The sequence below is a fragment of the Muntiacus reevesi genome, chromosome 5, assembly GCF_963930625.1.
Source record: "Muntiacus reevesi chromosome 5, mMunRee1.1, whole genome shotgun sequence".
In the NCBI taxonomy this organism is placed as follows: Eukaryota; Metazoa; Chordata; class Mammalia; order Artiodactyla; family Cervidae; genus Muntiacus; species Muntiacus reevesi.
The window spans coordinates 2,651,868-2,664,278 of NC_089253.1; the positions used below are offsets into that span (position 1 = coordinate 2,651,868).

General features: G+C 48.3%; 1 protein-coding gene across 2 annotated transcripts in view; it reads right to left on the reverse strand.

The window, feature by feature from the left end:
* Positions 1–702: 702 nt before the first annotated feature.
* The window catches only part of FAT3 (FAT atypical cadherin 3), a 624,278-nt gene continuing 612,569 nt past the window's right edge, over positions 703–12,411 (reverse strand). Inside the window, exons 23-27 of one of the 2 annotated variants that reach the window (XM_065936476.1) lie at positions 10,440–11,092; positions 6,346–6,459; positions 3,479–3,538; positions 2,719–2,754; positions 703–2,094 (exon numbers count right to left, since the gene is read on the reverse strand). In XM_065936476.1, coding sequence (XP_065792548.1) covers positions 1,472–2,094; positions 2,719–2,754; positions 3,479–3,538; positions 6,346–6,459; positions 10,440–11,092 — 1,486 coding nt within the window. In that variant the 3' untranslated portion in view covers positions 703–1,471. The remainder of the gene's footprint in view (positions 2,095–2,718; positions 2,755–3,478; positions 3,539–6,345; positions 6,460–10,439; positions 11,093–12,411) is intronic. The other variant, XM_065936477.1, reaches the window with a different exon arrangement.

Here is a 12,411-nt window from a genome sequence, read left to right on the forward strand (position 1 = left end):
TTTCAGTCAGATGATTCTCCTGGCAATTTTGGAAACTCAAGGTCAAAGCCCACATGTCAGAAGAGAGGAGAACCAAAAGGCAGGGTGTAGCTAAACTTTATACCTTTTTCAAATAAGAGTTTAGTTCTGAAAAATTATAACAAAATACTGTTTTGTCTTCTTCCTTAAAAAAGCACAGTTTTGCTTCAAGTTAATATAAACGGCAATACCAAAATAAAGTTAACTGAATCGGAATAAAATATGGCATTTGGTGTTTCTCTAATATTAAGATCAGAGAAATTGGAAGGTTGGCCTTGCTGGCAGGATTTTTAACATAGGTTGTATCCTAAAACCTTCCTGTCACTTCTCTTCAAGAGCAGCCTTACTGAGTGCAAGCACATATCTGTACATAGGCCCAGACACACACACTATTATAATTTATACACAATAACTAATCTTTCTTCTCCTTTTTTTAAAAAACAAAATTGCATCTATAGTGATGATGCTACCAATTTAAAACACATACCTTTTATCTGCATTATCAAGAACTGTGATTATCTAGCTGAAAACTTTGGAAGTATTTTCTTTTTTTCCTTGAATTTGTGAATTCTGCTTAAACCTCTCAATGTCTCTCATTCTAGGGAACAATGTACTAAAATATTCCTTTTTTTGTCTCTTTATTTCCTGATTCTTAGAACAAAGGCCAATTTCTGCTACAATGTTAAAATTGTAGTTACAGCCAAGAATATTTACTGGAAAACACAAAGACAGATAATCACATTCTTTCCAATGTTTGCACAATGTTAACCTTCCCCTCTGCCTACAAAGTGGAACCCAGATATCTCAAGTATTCCTCTTCATTGATATCTTTCTCAATGATCATAAAATACAACTATATTATTTCAGATGCTTAACACAAACAAACAAACAAAAATAACTGGGCATACTAAACATGTTACCCAAACCTAACTTTATAGCTGAAAATTGGGTAGCTTATTTAAAAAAAAATAAAAAGTTGATTTGAAAGGCTTCAGCCCATTTTCTTATTTAGTAATGGTCGTTCCTCTTTTCTTTTGCCTAAGAGACTAACTTTTCCAACAGTCATAACTACTGTTTTCATTTCCCCCCATTGGCTCAAAATTACATGCAACAAAGCCTCTTGGCTTGCTGCCAGTTAATAATACTGCAAGGGCCGGCCCGACGCTGGAATACTTGGCAGGGCACAGACTGCAGAAAGCAGACGGGCGTCTAACGTCACGGCGGAGCTCGATTCCCCTGGAAAAACTTGGGGCACCTTCTGGGTCATGTAGGCAGACACGCGCTGCCCGGGTGATGGGTCACCTCTCAGGAACAATTTCTGAGCCTTTCCTTTTCACCGACGGGGACTCGAGCTTGCTCGTGACAGCACGACTCGGAGAAGGAGTTTCCCGCTGAGAATACCGCGTTGCAGGCTGCGCGGCGCGGCGTTGTGCCAGCCCGCGGGCTCCCGCCTCTACACCTGGGTCTGCTGCTGGGTCTCCAGAAAGGGAATGTGGAGGCTGGCGAGGCTGAGCTCCCCAACGCTCTCATAGTCACTCACGGCCGCTTCCGAGTCGTCGAAGCCGCAGCTGGCCGACACGTCGGAGGACGAGGGGCCCCGGGCCATGTGCAAGGGGACGGCCGCGCCGTCTGCGGGGCCCGCCGCGGCCTCCGCGCCCGCGTTCACGCTCACGGCGAAAGTACTGAGCTCGCCGGCGGCGGGCGGGCCCCCCACGTCCGTCTCCTGCGGGAAGGGGTGGGGAGGGAGGTACTGGCTGGGGTGGAACTGCGGCCGCCTCCGGCAGCCCGGGCTCAGCGTGCCGGCCAGCGAGCCGGGCCGCGCGGGCGGCAGGCCGTCGTACTGGTCCGCGAAGTCCTCGGGCAGCGGCGGCGGCAGCGGGTCCTGCCCCAGGAAGTCGTCGTCGTGCGGCGGCGGGTACTCGCTGTCCACGTCGTAGCCGCCCAGGTAGTAGTCGCTCTCCAGCGCGCGCGCGCTGCCCGGCGGCGCCGCGCCCTCCTGGCTCTCGTAGGTGGGCACCTCTTCTATGTCGGACAGGCGGGCCCCGGGCATCCAGTCGGACGTGTCCCAGTGGTAGGCTGCGAGAGGGAAGCCGGGGCAGTTAGTTTCCTCCAGGGCGGCGCTGGGCACAGGGCGCGGAAAGCGGCGGGCAGGGGACCTGGCATGCAACTCAACGCCCAGGAGACAGCTAAGAAGCCAGGCGCAGCCCCATGCTTTTTACAGGGCCCTTCTCGGGCCAGCCGTGCTCTCGCCCAGGGGTTACGGGCAGTGGCAGCGCTGAGGAGGAGGCCTGACTGCTGCCGCGTCTCCCGCTCAACCGTGGCATAAGCCTTGTTGAGCAGGGCACGCTGCGGAAACAGTTCTAGAAGGCTCTCCCCTCCACTCCCTCCTTCTAGCCGCAGGCTAAGTGCAGAGCCAGAGCCATGCTCTAAGAGGGGAGATGCACCAGTCTTCCTGTGGGCCGCAGGAGGGCGGGGGATACGCCGTGCAAATGAATGAATGACTGGGGCCAGGGAGACACTTGGGGAGGGAGATGTGGGCGAGGCTTTCACCCCCAGTGCCAGCACACAAGACACCTGGAACATGCGAAAGGCAGGTCAAAGACACTCAGAAACGATGGAGGGAGACGGACAGGGTAAGGGCAAACTCAGAAATTCCTAATGCATAAGGAGCATCTGGTGCTGGGGGCGTGGCAGCGTCACCTCGGTTGAAGTTCTGTCCTTGATCCATGACAGACACTGTTTAAACACAAAGTGAGAAGTGAAACTGACAGTCCGAGGCATGTGAAGAGGGTACAACAGGCCATTTTAGATGACTTAACAATGCTATTTCTCCCTGTTGTTATTTACAAAAAAAAAAAAATCTATAGCAGACCCTAATAGTTTTAAATCACTAATGCAGGTTACTTGATTGAAATCAATCCCCATAATATTGTAGCTTTGAATGATTTCTTAAATATCCCTAGCTCATGGTAGGTGCTCAATCAATAACATGTTGAATGTAAGAACGAACTTAGTATTAATCTGGATTTCAACTAAGTGGCTACTCTTCTCTGGGAAGGGATTTTGTAAAAAGAGTATCTCACATATTGAAAAAATTATGAACTGGATTTTTTTTCAAAATTGTAAAATTCACTCTAATTCAGAGAGAGACATTCAGTGTCTCATTTGAAACCACCTTTTTACTGTTGCCAGCTGATTAAAATCACCCTTAGTTCATAAAATAAAGAAGCTACAAGGATGTATTATACAGCCCAGGGAATATAGCCAATATTTTATAATAACTATAAATGGAGTATAACTTTCAAAAAGTATTAATCACTATGTTGTACATCTGAAACATATATAATACTGTACAACTATACTTAAAACAAAATTGTCCCTTTTTCAAAGTAACAGGGAAGCAGTATTTCCTAAAAAGGTAATTGCACAAAGAAATGCTATGGAAGAAAACAGTAAATACCTTCATTCTCTATAGTGTCAACTACATTGTTGACAAGCTGAATGACAGTCACTATGGATGCTTGTGGCCAGGAAAGAAGACAGGAGGGAGGAGAAGGACAGTTTCAGGTTAGTTATGTCTTCTGAACATACACTCTTAACAACAGCACAGAACAACAAAGGTACAGCACGCAAATACCCAAAGTTTCCCATAGTCCATCTACTGGACTACAGCGGACACTCTTATCCCCTGGGATTCTCGGAGGAAGGGAAACAGCAGCAAATGTAGGGCCAGTCCTCCTCAAAGTCGTGATTGCAGGAATTGCCATGTCATAAATTCACACCTTGTGGCCCAGTGAAATCAATCTAGGAAGGCAGAGGCTCATAAGCCCACGCTAATTTCTCATTAGTAACTCCCAAGGGCTCCGAGGAAGATCTCACTATTCCCAGGGCTAATTACTTGCTGGTCAGCCATGCTGCTCTGAGCCAAATGCCAGTGATGAACAATAACCTTTGCAGGACTGATGGTTTCACACTCAGATGATGCCCCTGGCAGCCTGGGACGACCCGAGGCCCAGCTCCCACCCGCAAAGTGTAGATGGGAGCTTGGCCTCTGAAACAGTCAGAAAATGGGGAGGAGATTTCTGAGCCCACCTGGGTCGCCTTAGCATCTGATACCAGAAGCTTTTGGAGAGGTGATCAGGCTTAAACCAATCAGTAAAAGGCTAAGTCAAAGATCTCTTTTGGTAAATGTCACATTACTCTTGAAAATATGTGGGTTATTTTCAAATATCTTTTGATATTGATTTCTAACATAATTCCACAGTGATTAGGAGAACAGACTCTATGATTTCAATACCTTTAGACCATCAAATTTTTGTACCTTGTTTAATGTCCCTGGATATATTCCAGTGTCTCCTAGTTTATAGTCCATGGGAACCTGAATAGACTTTGTATCCTACTATTGTGTGAAAACTGTGTAAATCTTAATTATGTTGACTTGGTTCATGGTGCTTTTCAGTCTACTTTGTACGTGTGTGTTAGTTGCTCAGTTGTGTCTGACTGTTTGAGACCCCGTGGACTGTAGCGCTCCAGGCGCCTCTGTTCATGGAATACTCCAGGCAAGGATTACTGGAGTGGGTTGACATCTCCTACTCCAGGGGATCTTCCCGACCCAGGGATCCAACCCAGGTCTCCTTCACTGCAGGCAGATTCTTTACCATCCTAGCTACCAAGGAAGCCTTCAGGCCCACTGTATCCTACTTTTCAGTATATTCATTCTATTAACTTCTGAGAGCTTGATATTGAAACTCCAACTTAAATTAAAAATCTTAATTTACTTAAAAAATTGTAATATATAGTGAAATTATCTGTAATTTTGTTCTGTATTTTCCAAGTCTCCTGTACATGTGTTATCATACTTTCATAATTTAAAAAACAAGAAAGAGGGGGGAAAAAAACTAATTGGTAGAAAATTCCTAATACTTTAGGAAGCCTGCTAGAATGGACCAGCCTAGAATGCTAAGCATGAAAGCCCAAGTATGTCATGAAGCAGAAACTGTGAAAGCAGTCAACCAGACCTCATCACTGGGTTGCTGTCTGGAGCATGGAAACACTACGTTTTTGGGTGCTTCTAGATAGAACACAAACCAGAGACAGCACTTCTTCTGGTTAGGGCTGAAGAAGAGGGTAAACACCAAGGCAAGCAGATCTGGAGACCTGCCTCTGACCTTCTGAGATAGCTTGGAAGAAGTCTGCTGTCAGCGTGGCTTGTTGCTCAATGGTTTCTGCACCTCTCAGGAGGGCCAGGGATTTGGGAAGGAAGTGGGAGGGACTGGGGGTAGTGATGGGGAAAGCAGACTGTTTTACTTCCGTGATTGATGTTATGGTTTCTATCTCTACCTGTGGGGTCGGAGTTGGGGGGTGGCAAAGACTATGTTGTTTTCATTTTGTACTTCATGGTACAGAATGCCCAGTGTAGGAGTCAGTGCTCAAGAGAAACTCCGCAAGGGTTTAGGGTTGAATGATGACATAAATTAATACATATTCAATTTTTACCAGTTGTTGACAAACAGGAAAACGGCATAAGGTATAGACTAAGATAAGGTTGCCTGTCTGTTGATGACTATTGGAAATTATTCTTGGTTCACCACCATGTGGTAAATTCTCACTGTTTTATGACCATTTCTGCTCCCCTTCCCTTCCTGGGGGAGATCAACCCAATCTCCAAGCCTGGTTCCTCAAGATCAGAAAATTGAGTCCAGAATTAATGCCCTCTCCATAAACAGGGGTTCATAAGCAGTGGAGGCAGCAGCTTTGGAGTCAGTGGGGTTCATGAGCCACATGGAACTGGATGTACCATTTTGGGTGCATGTGCATTTCTCAAAGGAGCTGAGGTGTCATGTCTACTAGAGTCTCCAAAAGCTCATGACCCCACGCGATTATAAGGGGTTCTCAACTGAATGAAGATACCACCTCTCTGGGAAGCAGATTCTACTGGAAGGAGGTCTTGCCTCTGAACTAATTTCTAATGATGGGGAGGTTGGATGTAGATTGAAGAGTGAAGACATCATCATGAGTTTAAAAAGGAAATAAATCACAGTTTGCTAGAGAGTATTCTTTGGAATAAGGTCAAAGAGGATGCATCACTGGAGGTCTGGGGGAACCTTGTCTCCTTCTGCGCCTGCTCACAGCTGGGGCAGCTCAATGGGCGCTTTGCTCTTTCTATGAAAACACCCAACAGTGGAGTTCACCAAAAAGCTGTGAGCATGGGCAGAAGCCCAAGATCAGGCCAGGAAACAAAACAGGTCCCACCACCCTCTCCTCAGCCAGCAGCTGCCAGCACAGGAAACACAGTCCATGGGGGAAATAAATCCCGGGATTTCTTACCATTGTCATCGCCCGAATCTGACTGGAAGGAACTCAAGGACTGCACTTCCGAGTTGCTGCCTTTATTACTGCCTGCAAAGCAGGTCACTTCTCCCGGGTCATCAACCCCTTTGTCTTCACGGACAGCCAGAGAGAAAGCAGAAATGACACTGGTTACCTTGTGCATATTTCCAGCCCCGTCCCCTGCCAGAGTTCACTTCTTGGGGCGCTTTCATCTGCTTAGAGAAAAGAATTTAGCCACACAGTAGAAAATTGATTGTGCCATTGGGGGCAAAGGTCTGTCAATCAAGAGATTTACATTATGGATTTGAAACCCTTAACCCGTGGCAAATGAGCTTCCAAATAGCTGACAGCTGAAAGTGCTGTTCTGTCTTCAAAGGGGAGCGACTGAGTGAGGAGTGAAGGGAGGATGGAGTGGGTTGGGTTTTGCCATTCAGAGTTAATTTAAATCATTTGCATGGACCGACGTGGTGTCAACACCAGGTTAAGTGAGATTATTTTTAAAATAGGGGTATAAATATTTTATAGGCAAGAATATCATTACAGGTCTCCAAACTTCCTCTCTGGGGAGTGAGTGAAGTTTTCCGTGTGGCCTTCTAGAGGGCAGCGTCACACCACTTTTTGGGAGTGACAGCACACGGCACTCTGGCAGGAGGGCAGTCAGTCGGTGGTGTGGACGTGCTGTTAGCCACACACTTCCCCTTTCTTTGCCGCACAAAGGCAGCCTGAACACACACCCCAACAGACACCACGCAGCCACACACACTACAGGGCTACCCTCCTATTTGGTGGACTAAGGAAACAATGGGAAACAACCCGTGTCTCCAAGTTGTCAAGTGAAAAATGAATTAGTCACCCAGAGACTGTCTCGCCAGCTAGCGCTGCCTTGCTTAACAAAGGAGGAAATGTATTCCATAAAAACTCAACAATACTTTGGAGGGCTGTGCAAGTTTTGGCCTGAGGTGGATTCTGGAAATAAAGCTGTCACATCCTGAAGCAGGGGCAGGGAACTGATCAGCGGGAAAACTTCAGATCATTCCGGAGTGTGATGGCCCCAAGAGAGGGGGCCTCGTGCTTCAGGAACGGTTGTGCTTCTCCATGACTAGAGAGGTCACCGTTTCTTCCACCCGGGGTGGTGGTGGGAGCGGGCACTGCGGTGTGGCCTCTGCCACCAGATGCTGGAGCCACAGCAAAGCAATCAGTTGATAAACAGCGGATCTAAGTGGAGAGAGACGCCAGGGAGAAACTCACCTGTCAGCAGCCATGCCGCAGAAAACAAGACGTGCCTTGGAAAAGCACAAAGTGGGCACCAGGCTCAGCTGTGAACACAGCTGATGGGAGGGAGGGGATGCCAGGTGACCCGCCCTGGTGAGCACAGTGCTGGGCAGAAACTCCTCTCTGCACTCCTCCATTTATTTAAGCCCCCCGCTTTTCATTGCTAAGTAAAAAGAGGCTTTTAATTAACCAGAGGATTTAGCAAGGCTGCAGTGAAGTCTAACTCTACAGATAATTTGAGAGGGAATATATTTATGGGTAAAATCCAAGGGTGATCGCTGCTGCTGCTGCTGCTAAGTTGCGTCAGTCGTGTCCGACTCTGTGCGACCCCATAGACGACAGCCCAGCAGGCTCCGCCGTCCCTGGGATTCTCCAGGCAAGAACACTGGAGTGGGTTGCCATTTCCTTCTCCAATGCATGAAAGTGAAAAGTGAAAGTGAAGTCACTCAGTCGCGTCCGACTCAGCAACCCCATGAACTGCAACCTACCAGGCTCCTCCATCCATGGGGTTCTCCAGGCAAGAGTACTGGAGTGGGGTGCCATTGCCTTCTCCCAAAAGCAACTACTTGAAGTATAAGTGTGTCTCCTTAACGGTGGACTCAGCCATGGGGGCGCACTAGAATGGCATGGGTAGAGGCTCTCTGCCATCATCAGCAGACCCTCCCTCTCCTGCGCCTCTTCCTCCTCCCTGTAAAAGTTCCAGGAGTAGTCTTGGTAAAAGCACCTGATGCACCAAGTTTGAATCCTGTCCCTCCCTTTCCTAGTTACTGCTCGTGAAGTGAAGTGAAAGTCGCTTAGTCGTGTCTGACTCTTTGCGACCCCACGGACTATACAGTCCATGGAATTCTCCAGGCCAGAATACTGCAGTGGGTAGCCTTTACCTTCTCCAGGGGATCTTTCTGACCCAGGAATCGAACCCAGGTCTCCCACATTGCAGGCGAATTCTTTACCAGCTGAGCCACCAGGGAAGTCCAAGAATACTGGAGTGGGTACCTATCCCTTCTCTAGAGGATCTTCCCGACCCAAGAATCAAATGTAGGCAAGTTATTTCACGCACCCCCTCCTCCAACTGGTGCCCATGTGGGGCAGTGTGGGATTTAAGGGAACGATTCAGCACACCGCAGTGGCGGCTTTTCATGATCATTTGCTACCTCTGTTTTCTCACCAAATCTTTTCGTCCTTAACCCTTGCACACTGGACTCTGTCTTGAAGATTCACTGAAACATTCTTGAGATCACTAAGAAACTTTCAGGTGGTAAGCATAGTATATCTATTTTTTTTCTGTATAAGACTATATCCTCCTGGATGGTTTTATGGGACTGAACCCTGCTGACCTTATTGATACCCTTAACTTCTGCTCGCTGCCCTTTTCGCTTTTCCAGCTCTCTCTTTGTGGCCCATGTGTGTTTCCCTTCCTGGCCCTAGCCCCTGCCTACCTCCCACATGCAGACATTTGCAAGTGGCCCAGATTGAGCATATTCTCTGCTCCTGCTCCCTTGGTGAGCTCACACTCTCAGAGATTCAATCATCTTGACTGTAGCTGGCATCCAAACTTTTACTACTAGCCTTGCCTTCCTCCTAAACAACAGAGCTAGACACCCCTCAGGAAACCCCTTCTGTGTCCCCTACACTAACTGAGCTGCTTCCTATTTCTAGAAGGCCCTCTCAGATAGTTTCCTCCCAAATCTTACTCATGCTTAAAGACCCCAGGAGGCATGCCCCCTTCCTCCATGGAGGAACCCTTTATCTCCTGACTACAGGTGTTTTCTAGCTTCATTTCTAGCTTCATTTAAAACCAGACCCCCCTACTTCTGCTCCAACATATATCAGGGTACTGTATCCTCAGCCTTTGGAAACTCCAGACACCCAGGGTATTATTGCTGCTTGAATATTAAGCCACTAGGCCTGATGAAAAGTCATAGGATACAACAGAGCTTGCCTGACTGATACTAGAGCAGGGAAAACAATCACCACCTCTCACTTAGATGTTTGTAGAGGCCAATTAACTGCTTCCTTCTCGCTTACTTTCTGCTTCGTCTCTTTTCCATGGATTGGTCTGAACCATCTTTTAAAAGTGGAAGTTATATTGCGCTAGTTTCCTGCTTAAAATTCTGCATTAGTGTTGCTCACCAAGCTCCAACTACATTGACCCTTGCCTATGTTCTTCAATATGCTAAAGTCTTTCCCACCCCAGGGCCTTTGCACTTGTGGGTCTTCCTTTTGCCTGCAATTCTGCTCCAGGAGGCCAAGAGGAGAGGGAAACACTAGCATGTGGCCTGGACCACATTTCCTGCTTGTCTCCTGGACCCTGCGTTCCAGCCAAACAGAAGGACCTGCTCTTCTTCTGAATTTGTGCTTCTATGCGGAACACCCTTCTTTTCCTGGATGTTTAATCCACCATGGTCCAACTCCAATGTCCCTCTGCTTCTCTCAAGTCATCGCCCTAAGACTGGAAGTACTCTCCTCTGACCTTCTAGAGCACACTTCCTGTATATGGCATATGTGGCTACGCTGCTTGGTTTACTGCCAAGAGTATGTTGTTATGAAAAGAGCATGGGTTTCAGAGGCCGGCAGCCCTGGGTTGGAATGCCAACAGCCTCTTACAAACTGCGATGGTGGGCACCTTGTATGTTCTCTAAGCCTCCTTTTCCCCATCAGTAAATGGGGATAAGAACCAGGGCAAGATTTCAGAGCTGGTGTGAACCTTCAGTGTCAGGGCCTGTCCTGAGCAGAGCTCTGTGCCTCTGGGGTCGCTCTCCCTTCCCAAAGTTCCCCTAAACACCAGTGGAAGCAATGCTGCTGAACTCCTGCGGACTCACTCTCGGTGCCCGCGTCCCAGCCGTTCTTGCGGATGGAGTCGCAGTCGGAGCGGCAGGGGGACACGGCGGGCAGGTTGGGGGCCACGCTGCACACCACCACGCCCCGCCGGGCCGTCAGGATGCGCGGGGACTCGGGGTGGAAGGTGGTCATCTCCTGGGGCTCGCCGCCCAGCCCGTCCCCGAGCTTGTCCAGGTTGCTCCTGGAGTCGCCCTGGAAGCACGGGGTGTAGGCCATGGGGCGCACGGGCACCTGCGGGGGCCCGGCCTCCTGGTACGCGTGGCGGCCGTCCCCGGCGCGCAGGCTCCGGAAGGGCACGCCGTTGCTCTTGCGGAGCAGGGCGGCCGTGGCGGGGTCCTGCACCAGCGTGATGTTGTTGCGGGAGTAGCTCTTGCGGAAGACCTTCTTGCGGAAGACGACGAAGAGGACGATGAGGGCGACGATGACCAGGAGCACCGCGGCGATGCCGATCAGCTCCTCCCTGCCCACGTAGGCGTGCCCGGCCTGGATGTTGGGCACCACCACCGGCCGCAGCCCGCAGTACTGGCCCACGTAGCCCGGCGTGCAGTTGCACACGAAGGAGCCGAACACATTGACGCAGGCCCCGCCGTTCTCACACTCCTCCCGCTCGCACTCGTTGACGTCCTCCTCACACCTTTGCGACAGAAGACAAAAGCCCCCCCTTGAAACAGCAGGGCTGGCGGGCGTCCGCTCTTACACGGACATCTTTCAGAAAGGTAAAAAGGCCCTGGAGGGGCCCCTGAAGCAAGACAGAAATGACGTGAGGCAGGGTACATGGGAGATGCGTGGGCTTTATGTGCCCACCCAGGACCCCGTCCTCATCATGTGCGTACTTCCTACCAACCAGCCAGCGCCATCCCTCCCGTACTCTGACCCTCCCTGGCTGGGTGGGGAGGAGAGGGCTGCCCTGGGGGAGAAGAGACGGCATGGAAAAAGAAACCAGAGATGCTGTTGAAGACATACTGGTCTTCAAATGCTTGGGGCCAGATGGATCCCAGAATGCACAATTTTGCAATTTTAGAAATGACATACACTACGTGTCTTTCATATTATGTAAAATACCCATCCCATCCTACAAACTGGCATAGGACCTATCACCAAATATACCAGTGTTTCTACAGTGAAACATATGGATAGTCACACTAAATGAGGGAAATAAAGACTAGAATAGCCTCGGCATGATTTGCTTGGTTTTGCCAGCAAATGTTTGCCACGATTATATTCTCAATCTTTTTATTTCTTAGAGCTTTGGGGATTGTAGAATTGCAGATAAAGAGCTGTGAACCTAGACACCCTATACAGAGTTTCCCAGGAGGAAAAAGTTTTTGATTCTGACATTTCCCTCTAATGAACACAGTAATTTTTGGTCTCTCTGGGAAGCAAGGGTAATGGGGCACATGAAGCGGTGGGTGCAGGGATACATAGCAATGTTTATCTTCCAGATTCTATGCTTAGGTTTTTTAAATTTCTTTTTATTTATTTTATGTGGGATCTAGTTAACTCACCAGAGATGGAACCTGGGGCCCCTGCATGGGGAGTGTGGTCTCTCAGTCACTGGACCACCAGGAAAGTCCCTGTGTTTCTATTAAAGGCTAATGCTAACTCAGATTACCAGGGGGAAAAATGATTAAAGCATTCTAATGAAAAATAAATCAACTTTATTATCTTTAAAGCAATCCATGACTTGTTTTGAGTATAGTTAAAATAGGCAAATGTAAGTCTTCCTCTGAGTTTAACGTTATTTAAGAATATATCTTTCCTCTTCCTTGTCCTCCACTTCTGCAGTTGTTCCGACATATTCATTTTAAAAGGTCTGATCACGTATATCTTTGGTAGTCCACCTTTTAAAATGTAGTCAAACGTCCCTAATGTGAACAGATTGAGGCCAGGTCAGCTGGAAATTAGTCAGAATCACAGAGTATTTAAAAATAAATGCAGCTTTATTACTTTAAA